The sequence below is a fragment of the Motacilla alba genome, chromosome 17 (assembly GCF_015832195.1).
Source record: "Motacilla alba alba isolate MOTALB_02 chromosome 17, Motacilla_alba_V1.0_pri, whole genome shotgun sequence".
Taxonomy (NCBI): domain Eukaryota; kingdom Metazoa; phylum Chordata; class Aves; order Passeriformes; family Motacillidae; genus Motacilla; species Motacilla alba.
Genome location: NC_052032.1, coordinates 1,569,952 through 1,586,606, shown reverse-complemented (window position 1 = coordinate 1,586,606; position 16,655 = coordinate 1,569,952). Strand labels below are relative to the sequence as shown.

The window sequence follows — 16,655 nt, the reverse complement described above, 5'->3', positions numbered from 1 at the left end:
AGACATCCCCCCTCAGTGCTCAAATCCTGCTGCAAAGGCTTCACCCTGCTTTAATTGACTTTACTCTTAGACTTGAATAAGTTCCCAGGTGCCGTTTTCCATCTTGTACTTTCCAATACCCAAATAACATTTACTCTTTACTCTTTGCTACACTGATTATCAAAGAAGAGCAAACAGAAATGGACAAAAATATCCCATAAGCAGAGACCAAAAGATAAAGCTGGTGAGAAAGCAGAGAGAGGAGGATGAGTCAAGAATAGAATTTGACTTCCCCATCCTCCAATAAAAGTTCTGGAAGTTAGTTCCTATGAAAACAACAAGTCCCAAGCAGAGGGAATGAGCAGCACTCCCAGAGCAGATCTGGGCTTAGCCTGCCCTTCCCTCCTCCCTCTGCAGCTCTTTGAGCCATCCCAGAGCAGGGAACAGCCCCAGTGCTGGGGGTTATCACCACATCTTCAACACTGGCAGATTCTTTTATCTGACTCACTGTTCGCCTGGTGTCAGCCTTGGTATAGCTTTGAAATGGCACAAGGGGATAAGAGAGGTCTCCCAGAGGGAATACTGATGGCACTGCACAGGATAGAACTGCAAGGGACAGAGTGCAGGGCAATTCTGCAAGCATTCAGCAGCACAGTGATCATCACTGTCCATTAACATGTCAGAGTCCTCAGTTACATAGAAAAGACAGGTGGATTAAATTTGTATTCCAGGACATGTGGCTTACAAAGCTTTCTGGCAGTGGTGGAAGTTTAGCAGGCAAAGACAAACAGCTTGGAATGCCAACTGAGCTGAGGAATGCAATAAAAATGCTAAGAGAGCCAACACCAAGGAACAGCGTGGGCACCTCTGCCTGTTACCCCCCGACCCTGGGCACTGAGATCCAGCAGCATCAGTCCCTGGTGATGCTCTGGGGCCCAGGCTCCAGGAAGACACCACTGAACGCAGGGGACACTATCAAAGCCAGTGACCTGCAGCCAGAACAGCTTTCATCCCAGGGGAGAGGCAGTTTGTAGGGCTGGGGTGGTTCTTTGTGCTCCTTCAGCCAGAGGCACCTTGGCTGTGGACAACACCAGAACGAGCCTTGGAGAGACTCAAAAATCACATCCAGACCTCACCTCTGATGTGGGAGAGCAGCAGTTCACAGAACAGGACACAAACAAGGGTGCTCAGACAGACCCTGGCTGTGCCAGCTCAGGAGGAGCCTACCCAGCACCCCATCCCTCCACGTGCCAGGGACACGGGACAAAGATTCCCAGACCTTCACTCATCCCCAGCACGGAACATGGTGATGCTTCCAACAGAACCAACTTGTTTTGTCTCAGAAATACCAACCATCTGCTCAGCACTCCCAGTTTCTAGCAGGCTCCCAATTAATCAGCCATTAAAACCCCTCCATTAATGCGACCAAGAACACCAACATATGTGAGCTCAGAAAACAGAACCAACAAAAGTGTTATCTCAACTAAACTGCTGCGAGCAACCAAGTAATGCAAAAAATATCATTCCCATCCTGAAGGTTCAAGGCCAGGCTGGATAGGGCTTGGAACAAGCTGGGATAGTGGAAGGTGTCCCTGCCCATGGCAGCAGGTGGGGTGAGATGGGCTTTAGGGTTCCTTCCAACCTAAACCATTCCATGATTCTGTGATGATTCAAATCCACAGCCCTCGAACAGCCACACCTGCAGGCAGGAGTGACCAGCCCAAGGTGTCAGCGCATCCTTAAAGGGCTTTGTCACAGTCACACACCTCTTAGCACCCCTCTCCAAACCTGGCACCAGCCTCACAGGCAGCTTCCAGCTGGAGCTGGCATCAGGGACACATCCCTGCACCCCTCAGTGTTCTGTCAATAGGATCAGAACAGTTCAAAGTGAAGAACAGGAGAGGTGATGTGAGGTAACATGAAATATTCCTCCAAGCCCTGTGTGAGTCTCTGACAGCAGCCAGCAGCAGATTGCTGGGGAGGAGTATCAGAGCAAGAAAAACTGAGTGCCATTCCCTGAGCCTCCAGCTATCCACAGCTTTCACAGCCTTTTGGATTTCTTAAGCCTGAGGTGGTGACTTTCGGTAGCCTGGGGGATTTTTCTGCCAGCCAAGAGCTCACAGGGATCCTGAAGCCCAGGTTTTCTGTGCTTCAGGCGAGAGAACTGCAGGCAGTGGCCTCACCCCAGGCCCAGGGATTGTGGTTTCTGGGAAAACCTCCTGGAGCATCTAAAGCTGTACTCCAGGGCCATCTGTTTTTCAGTACAAAACTAAGAATTCCATGAAACAGGAGGGAAGGGAAGGAGAAGCTGGTGAATGCCAGAGGTCTGGTTCATTTTCTTTGCTAACAAACAAGGGCACTGAAGAGAATGGCTGCAGCAAAGCTTCCAACCCCCTGCCCCAGAGAGGGAAGAAAAAACATCACACAAGACATAAAACCTCCCTTTCTTGCCAGTGAGCAAGAGACTCACTTTGGTCATTTTTTTTCCACAAAACGCCAAGATATGCAGAAGGAGGAGTCCTAGTTCTAAGTCTAATAAAACATGGTCCAAGAGTTGCCTCGAGAAATGAGTGGCCCAGAAGGCAGAGAAGGATTTCTGAGGCTCAGAAATGGTTTCAAATCCACCTCACCAGAAAAACACATTCACATCAAAAGACAAGGCCAGTACAATACACAATGTGGAAAAATTTCAGCAGAGCAAATTTACTTGCTTGGACTCCATTAAAAGAAAATTTACTTTTGGCCTAATAAAAGTCTACAAAATTACGTGGCAAAGTCACATAACTGATAAATGAGTTGGATGTCAGAGGATCTTGTCCAGCAAAAAAATACTAAGTGGTGCCAGGGTTCAGGCACCACAGTGAACATTTCACATTTAAATCTAATCTGTGCATAAAGACAGGCAGAATTGTAATTAAAAACTCCAATAAATTATTAGCAAAGATTTTTCAGTGAGCTGTCCAATACATTATACATTTTTAGAACTGAAAAGAAGGAAAAATTTAAAGGGCAGAAAGGAATGAGAGAGACACATATGTTGGATTCGAATCCCTCCCTACTTCATTTTGAAATTCTATGAGATCAGAGGGCTCCCACATAGAACCAGAATTTGCACAGCCATGTGGTGTCTTTTAGCTGGTCTCAGTAAAGGAACAAAAAAACAGTCAGGCAAATACTTTTGAAAAATCTGAATACTTCAGAAGAACTTCTTATCAAAACATGCTCTCAGCTCTACCAAGATTAGGAGGAAAAGAATTAATAATAAAAATAGACATCATGAACACTGACCAGAATTCATCAGCATGATGAATTGCACAGCAGAAAAATCTGCCCCCCTTCCTGGCACTCCAGTCCAGAGCTGGAAAATTCTGCTCCTGCTTTCTGCAAGGTGGATATTGCACAGCCTCCTTTCTTGGAGACCCAGAGCCCCAGATGCAGAGGAAGGGCTGTCACACTGGAGCCAGGGCACAGCAGGGCTGCAGCCTCAGGGTCACTGTGCCCTGCAGGACCTTCTGCTCTGCCCACAGAGCCCAGAGCATTTTTCATCCTATGTCTGTCTCAAGGTGAAGGCAGGTCCAGCTGCTGCTGCCAGGTCCCAGATAAACCTTTCATCCCACAGCTTGTGCCAGCTGCAGAGCTGCCCCAGCCCTGGCCCAGCACAGGGAGCAGCTGGAGCTGCTGCAGAGATCCAGAGGAGGCACCAGGGGCATCAGAGGGATGGAGCAGCTCTGCTGGGAGGAGAGGCTGGCACAGCTGGCATTGTTCACCTGCACAGGAGAAGCTTTGGGGGGACCTCAGAGTGGCCTTGCAGAGCCTGAAGGTACAAGAAAGATGGAGACTGTCCCAGGGCCTGGAGTGCCAGGACAATAAGGAATGGCTTCCCAGAGCCAGAGGGCAGGGATGGATGGGATATTGGGAATTAGGAATTGTTCCCTGGCAGGGTGGGCAGGCCCTGGCACAGGGTGCCCAGAGCAGCTGGGGCTGCCCCTGGATCCCTGGCAGTGCCCAAGGCCAGGCTGGACACTGGGGCTGGGAGCAGCCTGGGACAGTGGGAGGTGTCCCTGCCATGGCAGGGGTGGCACTGGATGGGCTTTAAGGTCCCTTCCAACCTGGATCATTCTGTGATTGGAAGCTCCATGGAAGCACAAATATCCCTTAGCATTTATCTGGGACACAATCGCATCGTCTGGAAACAATATGTGAATTATCATAAATCACAGAAACACCAAATGTCAAAGGATCCAGCACAAATGGTCTGGGAAAGCTGTAGGTGGTCCCACACGATGGTGCTCCCTGTGTGCAGAATGCACCCTTGATGGAGAGCAGGCTGCTCACCTGAGCTGTTCCCATTACAAATCAAAGCATTAAAAAAAATAAATGAAATTTGAAAAAAAATTAATGAACCCCACAAAAAAGAATTAAGCAATGAAACCACTTAGTCCTTTCTCATTACAGGCAAAAGTGGCTTTTTTTTTTTTCTGGGGGAAGAAAGATTCTGAGTACTTTTTCAGTTTTTGTGGACAGTAAATATTCACTACCAAACTGAGATTTTCTAGTTGTCATTACTTTTATATCCCTTCAATAATACAGAAATAGCTAAAAATTATCAAGACAAACTCCAAAATCCTGTTGAATAGATTCACCTGCAACCAGCTCCAACTCCAAGCACTACCCACAGCCTTCTCATGCCAATTCCAGAAAAAAAAAAGGCACTTCTTAAGCGTTATATTGTGTTACAACCCAGCCTGCATTCCCACCAGGACTGGGGTCAGCCTGCATCCCAAGGCCAGGTTCCTTCCCAGAGCTGCAGCAGCTGATGATTCTTGCAATGGTCTCAGCGTTCCTCCCTGCATCCTCCTCGTTCCTTCTATCCTTCTCTCCAGCCTGCAGCAGGGGAATTCAAGGCATCACTGCAATATCCAGCTAAGGGCATATTAAGAGGAAGGGCAAGGAATTTTCTGTAATAAATACATTAAGTTGCAAAAGAAAGCTAAAACCAGCTGTTCTCCCCACATATTAAGGCTGCTCTCCACTGCTCTGGAACAGATTTGAAGCCCAGAGCGATGAAATTATACAGATCAAATGTTAAGTATGGATTAAATGTTAAGTCAAGTATTGTAATCAGATACTGCCATTTAACTTACAGTTAGAAAAGAGGTTGGTTCAAGAACAAAAAAAACCAACAAAAAATAATCCCCAAAAAAAGCATGAATAGCAAATGTTCAAAGCAATTTTCCAAACTGAGAGTTCCTTTCAGAGAAGATTTTCAATTAAGCCTTGTGAAGCATATTAACAGCTCTCATTTCCATAAAGCCAGGGCAGGTTGGATCCCAGCTCACACCCAAACCCCAGGTGAGCCCATCTGCGAGCTCAGGGAAGGGCTCAGCTGGCAGCAGCTGCTCAGCAAGGCCCCAGTGCAACCCTTTCCACATGGATTCATGGAATGGTTTGGGCTGGAAAGGACCTTAAAGCTCATCTCATTCCACCCCTGCCATGGCAGGGACACCTCCCACTGCCCCAGGCTGCTCCAAGCCCTGTCCAGCCTGGCCTTGGGCACTGCCAGGGATCCAGGGGCAGCCACAGCTGCTGTGGGCAACAGCTCCCCTCAAGCCAAATGTGCAGGTGAATAAGAAAACAACCTGAAAACAAATCTGAATTTTACTCCACTACTCAGTTCATTTTCTGTTGCAGGAAATCAGAAGAATAAAAAATCATTCCAAAACCCACCATCCTTCCCTAAAAGCCAAGCAGCACCTGCACGTGGCTCCCAGCACTTTGTGAGGAACACCCAAACAACCCCCAGCCAGAGAGCAGAGGAGGAAATATAAAAGCTACAAATAAAAAAGAAAAAAAAAAAGGAGGAAAAAAAGAAAACATTGCTTCTGCTAAATAAAGAAAACCTGCAGGCTGCCCACAGCCCAGGCCAGCCCTGCAGAGGTTCTGCAGTGCCTGAGGGGGCTGAGGGGGCTCCGGGCCTGGTGCGAGGCCTCGGCGCTCCTGCGCCAGCGGTGTTTGGGACCAGATGGCTCCCGTGTTTGCCCACAACACTTTCCTCTTCCCACTGCAGCCGTCTGCTCCCTTTTGGCAACAACTTCAGGTGCCAAGGGTGTACAGAACCATCTCGAGCTGCCAAGCACGGCACAGGCGGCAGCACAGGGGAAGAAGGGAAAAGGGGTGAAGGAGGAAAGGCCGAGTGACCCCCAAACCCCCCTTGGGCACCTGCCTGCTGCTTTCAGCCCAAATGGGTATTTTCATTCGGAACAGTCCATCTACCTACTTAAGTTTCTGTTTGTTTTATTTACAGGCTCTTAGTGTTGTCACACATCAAAACAAGCTGGCAGTGATCCCTAAGGAGTCCCCATTAGCAATACAGCTCCATTATGGATGTAACATTTTTCTGCCATCTCCAAAAGAAGAGGAATCTTCAAACACCCACAAATTCGTTCTCACTGTAACAAGTCTCCACCGTAAGTTGCACATAAATTCAGACTTCAGAAGGTTAAAGAGCTCATGCACCACTGGCTTCTTCCTCTGCCTGTTCACCCAGAAGATTTTTAAGCTCAAATAGGAGTGTCAGCTCCAGACACTAAAAGTCAGAAAGAAAACTACCAATAAATGTAAGTGGTGACACCTCAAGCACCAGGTAACCTATACTTTTAAATAAGCCATGAGAGAGTAGATTAATAATTTCTCAAAGGACTACAGGAGATTCACTCAAGAGATCTGTAACAGCATTTGAGGATGAAAAGAGGATGTTCAGGAAATGTCAAACACCACTAATGAACACAAAATGAATTCTGAATTAAATACACGAGTTTTGTGAGGAACTGTAACGTGCACAAGCAACTTGACCTGTGGATAAAGCAATTAATGACTCAGCCATGAGCTGAACACATGGTTTTGTGGGCATGAGACAGACAAACAAGCTGGCAACAAATGGGACAATGATTTCAGACTAAACTTCGGATTTCCAGTGCCAATCTGGATCTCTGGATCTCCTCCATGAGCCTCTTCCACAAAGTCTTATCCTTACCACTCATCTACAACCACCACACAATAAAACTGCTAGGAAACCCTTTGCTGGATGAAGCTTTTCAGCTGAGGATGCCTGGAATACTCTCCCCCATGAGCTGGACAGAATCAGACCCTCAGGTGCCATGGGAACGGTGTCCTGGTGTGGGATGTGTCTCCTGGAGTGACTGTGGGCAGCTGAGGGCAGCCAAGACAAAGGCCAGAGAGGCTGGTGAGTATTTCCAAGTCATTAAGACAAAAAAGTTTTCCACTATTTTGACACTGTTGTCACAATTAAATGCACATTAAGGATGGGAATAGAGAAGCAAGAAGCATAGAAAAGGCTGATCCTGACCACTGCTGCAGAGTCACTGAATGGTTTGGGTTGGAAATGACTTTAATGATTACCTGTCCATGGACACCTTCCACTATCCCAGGTTGTTCCAGCCCGGCCTTGGACACTTCTAGGGATGGGGCAGTCCCAGCTTCTCTGGGCAGCCTGTGCCAGGGCCCACCCTCACAAGAATTTCTCCCTAACCTGACCTAATCCTGTCCTGAGTTTATAACCATTCTCCACCGTCTGTGGGGACCTGGCCATATAAAAATTCCCTCTCCCTCCTTTTTTATAAGGCCACAGGATTCTCTCCCAAACCTCCTCCCCAGCCCTGGGACCATCTCCAGGTACTGGTACCCTCTAACACAGCATGGACCCCCCTGTGACAGGTGCCAGTAGTTCTCACTGTAACAATTCTCCACCACAGGTTGCACATAAATTCAGACTTCAGAAGGTTAAAGAGCTCATGCACCACTGGCTTCTTCCTCTGCCACTCTGACCCCCCCCATGCCACTCTGAAGTGACCAGCAGGGTTTGTTTGCTGTGATGCCACCACGGGAACACTCACCCACAGCACTGAGGGCGTGCTTGAGCTCCAGGGTGAAGGCTGTCAGCGGCACCTCCTCGGACACCGGCATGATCGCCACCGTGGACAGGTTGCTGGCAGGATTCCCTGCATCCCACTTGCTGCTGGAGCTGTGCAGTCCAAGAGGATGACCTGTCCACAGAAAAAAACACCTGCCATCAGTCAGCCAGGCTGCAAAACATGGAATGTCACCTGCAGGCAGGAGGGAAAGTGTCACTGTGTCACCGAGCTGCTCAATGTCAGAGAAATGGAACACAAACCTCCACAGCATGTGAGAGCAGAGTTCCCACATATTTCATTTTAAGGGGATGAAGATCAGTTTCCATCATTTTTGGTTGCTGGTACAGCATGTGTGGGTTGAATTTAGGCAACGTTAAAAATATGCCAGGAATATGTTAAATAAAACATGGATCTACCTGACCCAGGAAGACAAAGATAAAAAGGCATTTAAACTCCCTTTACCACAACTTTGGAACTGATTCCACAAGAGGACTTAGCTTAACTAACAAAACCCCCAAACGTGTTGTCAGTATTAAAATATTCCAAAATTTTCCAAAACTTAACATTCCTCTTCTTACGGTATTCTAAGCAAGGAAGGAAGTAGCTGTTTTCAACACAGCTCCTATAGAAAATGTGCATCTCTACCTGTTCTCCCTTCTCTGCAAGATGCAGAGCTTTACAGATATGGGCTTAGGACTATTAAAATATGGAACCTCTGAAATAGCTGCAAAGTACCTGGGAACTATCTTTATTATAATTTGGTGAGTAAGGGCAGAGGAAAAGCAGTTTTTGAGAGAAATCTGCAATGCATGTGAGGAAGATCGAGATCTTCCCAGACAGCTTAGAGCTGGTAAAGGTCAATGTTCTACAAACTGTTCTTGTTCTGATATTCTTTTTTCTCTTTAGCTGAGCCTTCTCAGAAAATCTCACTCTGCTGCTAATGCCTGTCAACTCAGCTCTGAGAAGAGAAAAAAATTCTGAATTTAAGTTGGGATTTCACATCCTGTTTATCTCATTTCACCCAGCAAAGGCCTAAGATGTACCATCAAGATGAATTCTTGAGCTGAGCATGTGGAAATACTTGATATCTCCTGTGCAAACCCATTCAAAGGCTCAATGGCAGAGTGACAGACCACTGCAGGACACAAAGAAATACCAGATATACTTTTTTTTTTAATATATTCAGCAATTGAGTTATTCATTTCAAATCTTCTAAAACAGCTTTGCACAGAACATTAAATAGTTTTCCCCAACCTTCTGGTGATCTTCAAGAAGATATCTGTAGGTTTAAACAGGTTACACATCACAGCTCAACCCCTTCATCTCCACAGGCCCTTCCATCCTGAGAACTTCAATGGTGATTCTCTGATGGAACTCCTGTTACCCTCACTAATTTTCCTCCCACTTTCTGTTTCCCCCATTTTGCCCTGTTTCCCAGGCAGTGCAGGCTCTGCCCTGGGCCCCAGAGGCATTTCAGCAGGCAGAGAAGTTTAAGTACAATTATCACCAGGCATTTGTGCACAAGTGGTTGTGCCCAAAAAGCTGAGCAGGTGAAGAAAGAGCAGATTCCCTTCCCCACATCACTCTGAAACAGGAAAGTGGGTGACCTTTGATTTTCAGTCTTCTTGGAATCTGGCAAAAGCAGCAACTGAAGGAATTAAAACCCCCCAACCAAACAAAACCCAAACAACCCTCAGCATCAAAGAGCCCCACAACACCCCCAACAGTTAACAGGCATCTGTTTGCTTTCAAATGCTGCTCAAGGAAACTGGGAGAATTCCCTCCTACTCCCTTCAGTCAGTAAAGAGGCTTTGTGTCGGTGCTGCCACAAACACAAAGCTGCAGAACCCATGGCAGGCCATTTCCTCCCAGACAATTCATTAAAATACTGCAAATCCAGGCATTTGAAATCAGTCTGTGCTGCTGCTGCTCAGCATGGTGCTCTGATTCCAGCCCATTACAGCTGCTATTTCAAATGCTCCCTTTACACTGCTCTTGCAAGAAATTCCAGGGAAATTTCACTGCACACAGACAACACTTCTATATCTCAATTGCAAATCATTTCATTCCCACACCCAGTTAGCCATGCTCTGCCAAAACCATCATGTGTACACAGATATAATGCAATCACCATCCACGTGCACCTACAGCTGTAACAGACCACAGAATCCCAGAATGGCTTGGGCTGGAAGGGACCTTAAAGCCCATCCAGTGCCACCCCTGCCATGGCAGGGACACCTCCCACTGTCCCAGGCTGCTCCCAGCCCTGTCCAGCCTGGCCTTGGGCACTGCCAGGGATCCAGGGGCAGCCACAGCTGCTCTGGGCACCCTGTGCCAGGGCCTGCCCACCCTCCCAGGGAAGGGAACAATTCCTAATTCCCAACATCCCATCCATCCCTGCCCTCTGGCTCTGGGAAGCCATTCCCTGTGTCCTGTCCCTCCATCCCTCGTCCCCAGTACCTCTCCAGCTCTCCTGGAGCTGCTTTAGGCACTGGAAGGGGCTCTAAGTTCTCTCTGGAGCCTTCTCTTCTTCAGGCTGAAATTTAGCAATGCATTTCCTTTCCAAACATGCACTGCCTGTTTCCAAATTTAAGGATGCAAGTCTGGCTCCAAGGAAGCCCCAGCATCAATGGGAATAGTCCAGGAATGAGTCTCACCTCCCTGCTGCAGACTGCCAAGAATCTTCTCGCCCAGCAAGTGAATAAGTCTGGTCACAACCTGGAAGAGAAAGAGAAAAAAAAAGAGACATTCAGGCAGAATGTACTGAAAGTAGAGCATCCACATGGAGACTTCCAAACTTTTTTAAGATGTACCCTCAAGTTGAGCCACACTGAGTCAAGGGTTTGCAGCTGTAGCTTCTTTCCTGGCTGTCATGTGTGGTGACTGATGATTTGTCTCGGTTTCTCCTACCTTGTTTTACTTTAATTTGGAAAAACAAGAAAACAAAACAACTCCGGAACAGGCAGGGTTTAACTTGCTTTGGGGAAAAAAAGATTATTTGGGGAAACATATCAAATTGCATTTCCAGCTCTCATCTCTCTCTGCAGTGCATCTGCCCCTCTAAGTACCCTCACTGCTCAGTGCATGCTGCACCTTTTGTAGGTGCTAAAGGCTCAAAAAGGTCCAAGTCTGTGTCCAAACAGACCCTTCCCCAATCCTGGTGAATGGTTTACAGCAGCCAATTTAAAATATTTGGAGGGGAAAAACGGGGATAAATGCACCCTCCAAACACCTGCAGGATCAAAACAAACTACCTAAGAAATTGCTTTCCCCCTGAAATCATGTTTGCCTGGTAATTCATGTTTGGAGGCACAGATGTGCTCCCAGCTGTTTTTCCAGCAGGACTCACATAAATGTAAACTAATATTCCAATAGCCAAATGTATCTCCAAACTGACAAGCCTCTCTCCAACATGACCAATCAATAATTCCTGACAAGTGGGGTTAGCAGAAGACTAATCCCTGCAATATCAAAAAGTGACAGACATGGAAAATGCAGCATTTATTCTGAAAGCTCTACACAGATGTTTTACCAAATAAGGAAAAGAATTATTTAAATGCATTAAGGATTAATAGAGCAATCATTAAATATTGTCCCCCAAATAATTCAAGGTCAAAATAGCTCAGGAGAACACAAAAAAACCTCAAAACAACTGCCACAACAGAAGTTCTCTAAGGTTAACAAGCAAAACAAGCAGCAGCCAGGTTACCTGGGATCCTGGATAAACACACCCTGTTCCCACAGAAACAGGCACTTTGGGATGCAGCTTTCACATAAAGGGCCAGGTAGGCATCACGACAGGTCAGGATGCCCACCTGAGTCATTTACACATCCTGCCTTAAAAACGAAATCTAATGCAGCAAATTCCCCTGCACTGTGAAATGCTGTGTATAAAGCACTGATGTATTTTAAGTCCTCTATGGGAAAAGGGGGAAGAGCAAACAGAGGCTTGCAGCACAAGGGTGACTTGCAGTGGAGCACAGAAAAAGTTACCAAGGTTATTTCAGGGATTTAATGGCATGGCTTGGGGTGGAAAAGACCTTTAAAGCTCACCCACTTCAACCCCTGCAGGGAGCGGGGACATCTTCCACTGTCCCAGGCTGCTCCAAGCCCTGTCCTGCCTGGCCTTGGACACTTCCAGGGATCCAGGGGCAGCCTCAGCTTCTCTGGGCACCCTGTGCCAGTTCTGCCCCACAGCCATGACTGCAAGTTGGTGAAGATGCCACATCATTTCTTCAGTGACCAGGACAAATTCCTTGGAAGTGCCTCTTCCTCGCCCCAGGAGCAGGCACAATGCCCATGCCCACTGCCACCCACGTGGAGAGGACAGCAGGAAAGCTCCAGCATCCTGCCTTATCCTGGAATCTCAGACAGGATCTAAAATGCTTCCCCTTGTCCAAAATACAACAGAATCTGATGATCACCCAACCACACAACTCAACACCACCAAGCTCCAGGGCTCTGGGATGCCCTAAAGGCACCGCACGTGGCTACAGAAAACTACCTCAACCACAGGGAGAATTCAGGGAAACAGGGAATTCTTCACAAAAATAGAGACTGATGGCTCTTGCTAAAGGAGATAATCTACCCCCAGAGCACATTTGCTATACCCAACTCACAGGCTTCACCTAAACCTGCAGCAGCACAGCAGGACTTTCCTTCAGCAGTTTTGGGATATGCCGTGAACATCTTACACTTCTGAAGCACTTAAGCATCAGAATTTTAATTACTTACTAAAACCATCTCCTGTATTTATAACTTTTTCTGCTTTACAGGCAGCTAAGGAGAGCTCCAGCTAAGTTACAAAATATGTCCAAGGTTAATGATGGAACTAAGAATAGAACCTATTGGTCTCATTTTCCAGTTGGCTGCTCCTATTACCGGGAAATATTATTTGTCTTGTTTGCTGGAGCAAACCTTACAGCCTTGGTATGTATAGATAGGGAAAATTATTTCCCTGGTGACTTTGTACAACAAGCAAAGCTGCTCTCCAGAACAGGATGAGTCACTCTGTCGCAGTCATGGCAACGTCCAAGGAACATCAATTTGGGATCCGAGCTCAGAACTGAAATTTCCACAGAGTTTTATATTACATACACCAGATATCCTCTCACAAAAAGGCAATGTTTTCCTCTAAAAGGGACTTGTCCATCCTTCTGAGGAGAAGTCAATACAAGTCACATCCCTCCATCGACAGCAGACCTGACCTGATCGACCCACAGCCCTCAGTGTGCAAGGCAGCAGGAACAGCTCTCCCCAAATGCAGGGCAGCTGGGGAGAACTGAAAACCAGCAGGAAAAATTCATCCTTCAGGTTTCCAAGCCCCTTTATTCTCACTCCCACACAGCAGCAGGGCATGGGAAGGAGCAGCACAGCTCAATGCAGCCCAAGAGACAAGAAGGAAGGTAAGGGATCTGGGAGAAGCCAGGGATGGCTTGGGCAGGGAGGATGAGGAACAAGCAGGAATTAGCCCTTGGGCTAGGAGCAGAACAGAGATTGAAGGGAAACAATTACTCCAAGTAATTGTCTGGAGTAGATGGAGGCAAAGGGCAGGTATAGGGTGGGTACCTCGGTGCAGAATCTGGGCTGTGACTCAGCAGTCCCTTATCCCTCCTGTTCAGCTGCACTTTGTAGGAAATTCAAGGTGAGGCTGAGTCTCTTCTCCCAGGTAAGAAGTGACAAGACATGAGGAACAGCCTCAAGCTGTGTCAGGGAAGTTTAGTTGGATATTGGGAAAACCTTCACTGCAAGGGTGGTCAAGCACTGGCACAGGTTGCCCAGGGCAGTGGTGGAGTCGCCATCCCTGGAAGTGTGGATGCGGCATGTGGGGACATGGGTTAGTGGTGATCATGGTGGCACTGGAGGAATGGTTGGACTTAATGGTCTTGGGGACTTTTCCAACCTTAAAAATTCAAGAAAAGCTCTGGGAATTGGCAGTGGGGTAGGGCAGGAACTGGACTGACCTTGAGAACACAGTGAGATTCCCTCCTCTGGGGATGCAGCCCCTAGCACTGCCCCACACTCCTGAGCCAGAGACAGCCTGGGCACTGCTTCTCCCAGAGCCTTCTGTCTCCTTCCCCATGGGAATGCCAGCCTTTCTCAATCACAGTGCCAGAAGAGTCCAGAACACTTCCCAGACATCTGCACAAGCGGAATCCTCTCATTTTCAGGGTGTCACCATCACCCAGGGCTAGACAGCCTTCCTGGTCGGAAGCGTCTGCTGTGCTCACCCTACGGCACATCCTGGATTTTACAGCCTCTTCTAGCACCCAGCCCTGCAAACATCCCTCCTGCTGGCACAGGATCAGGCAGCTTCAATTTAAGGCTTGAAAAAAAATCTGCAAGAAGGCAGCGAGTCGGAGCCCAGACGGATCAAACAACACCAGCAGGCTCCTAAATGAGGCGAGGATCGTTAATTGCCTGTAGTAAAGCAAACGCAGCTTTTGGACCCCTAGTGCTGGAGATAGAGCTGAGCTTGGTGTAGTTGGTGAGGAAGGGGAATTAATCCTTCCTCACAATTCAGAACAGCAGTAGCAGCGAATGCAGCCAGCTCAGTTAATCACTGTTAACCACAGTAACGAGCAGCAGAGCTGTGGACTGGACACTTGGCTGCCAGGACAGGTCTGCTCAGAGTTCCCCAAACTGCCAGGGAACACAGCTTCCCACCCCCTGCTCCCTGCCCAGGCTGGGAGGTGACCCAGGAGGGTCACAGAGCACCTAAAGAGGCCCTACAGGGGCTCATGGAGCGAGTCTGGAGCCTGGGGTCTGCCCAGGTCAGGGAGGTGACTGAGTTCACCATCAAAAATATCCCCAAAGCACACAAAACCCCGCTCTCCTAAGCTTATGCAAGAGTTTTCAGGCCAGAAGGACAAAATCTGACTTACAAGTCTAAAAAACTGAGTAAATCTCCATTTCAAAAGCTACTTGGGGCTCCACACGCATCAGTGCTGTTCTCCAAAAGCCCCAAACCCCTCCAGCTCCCACAGACACCACTTCAGATGCCACCTCATAACCCTGGCCCAGAGCAGGATGTTCAGGTGAGACACTTTCCAAGGGAAATGACCATTTCTCCTCCTCCTCCTGCCACCCACTCCCCTTTTCAGATGAACTCCCCAGGACATTTTTGTGCAGGGCAAAACAGGACAAAGAGTTTCTGTTTCTCAAATGGTGCTGGAAAGCACTTCCCCCAGCACAATTCTACCTCTCCCACCCAGCTCATGACCCACCACCTCACCTACCTGCAAACATCTCACCTTCCTGGCTGTTTCTGGATCAACTCCATCCCAGTGAGACCCACTCAGGCTCTCCCAGCACCCCAAACCTCTCCTGTCTACTGTGACAGCCTGTTCCTCCACCTGCTCCAGAGGAGCTTCTGGGAAACCATTAATTTTCCCTGTGCTTAATTAATGTTCAATTACTCCACAGACCTGCAGCCTCTGCATTTGTGGCAGGGCAAGGCCCAAACACCACATCCCAAGGGGCTGCATTTCCTTTCTTTAGGATGATTAATTCCTATTTCAAAAGCAGGATGCAGCCAGGCAGGATCTCAGGATCTTCTGCTATTGCTGGTGGAGCACAGAGCTGAGTGCTCCATCCATCCTGGGTCTGAGGTGTTATCAGAGCACCACTTGCTCCACAGCCACTGGAATTCCCACACCAAGAGGTTACAGTCACTCTACAGTGCTGTATTTCCTATAATCCTTTTAAATATTTCAAACTACTACCTACCCCTGCTAATCTTCCAAGGCTGGGTTCTGGTTAAAACTTTTGTTCCTATTCAACTGTGAAACTCAAGAGTTGATTTACAAAAAGCTCCTTTGAAAGTGATTTTCATGAGAACTCAGTTGGAAAATATTTTCCTGTGGACATTTATTTCAATCTGTGAATACTATGCAATGTGAATACTATGGGATGGCCTGGCAAACTGAATTATCTGCTAACAGACAACAACGAATCCAAACAAAGCTTCCTCCATCATAGGTAACTCTTGATTTAGAGAAAACGATACATGAAGGAGGCCTACAAGAAACATGGTGAAAGACTGCTGGCATGGAGTGCCAGGACCTAGGGAATGGCTCCCACTGCCAGAGGGCAGGGATGGAGGGGATATTGGGAATGAGGAATTGTTCCCTGGCAGGGTGGGCAGGCCCTGGCACAGGGTGTCCAGAGCAGCTGGGGCTGCCCCTGGATCCCTGGCAGTGCCCAAGGCCAGGCTGGACATTGGGGCTGGGAGCAGCCTGGGACAGGGGGAGGTGTCCCTGCCATGGCAGGGGTGGCACTGGATGGGCTTTAAGGTCCCCTCCAACCCAAGCCATTCTGGGATTCTAAATCAGGGGAAAATTTCACAAAATCAACACCAATATCCAAATTCCCAGCCACAACTAACTGATGTGAGGTCCTGTGTACTACAAAGCCCTTTTAGTTACAAAAGAAGAAATACACAAAAGTACATGTAAGAAGAAAGCATACAAACCCCAAACTATAAGATAAATTCATCACCTCAGCCCTACCCTGCACCAGGGTTCAGCTTTCACTGTCTGTGATTTTAAATCAAAGCTTCTGTGCAAGGAAGCCAAGGGGCAGGCCCCAGGAAGCCTCCCCAGCCCTGCCAGCTTCCTGGCAGGTTCCTCCCATTGTCTCCTGCAGCTTCCTGGGCCAGGAAAGCAGCTTTGGCTGAAGGAATGAACCTGCCAAGGGATGTGTGCAGCCCTACAAACTGAATGGGGTTTTCCTCTTTGGATCCTC

At 47.9% G+C, this 16,655-nt stretch overlaps 1 protein-coding gene across 2 annotated transcripts in view; it reads right to left on the bottom strand.

Annotated features, from left to right (window-relative positions):
* Positions 1–16,655, bottom strand: part of PNPLA7 (patatin like phospholipase domain containing 7) — a 126,399-nt gene that overhangs the window by 51,408 nt on the left and 58,336 nt on the right. For both annotated transcript variants that reach the window (XM_038155911.1, XM_038155910.1), the window contains exons 21-22: positions 10,568–10,628; positions 7,893–8,042 (exon numbers count right to left, since the gene is read on the bottom strand). In XM_038155911.1, the coding sequence (XP_038011839.1) occupies positions 7,893–8,042; positions 10,568–10,628 (211 nt within the window). The remainder of the gene's footprint in view (positions 1–7,892; positions 8,043–10,567; positions 10,629–16,655) is intronic.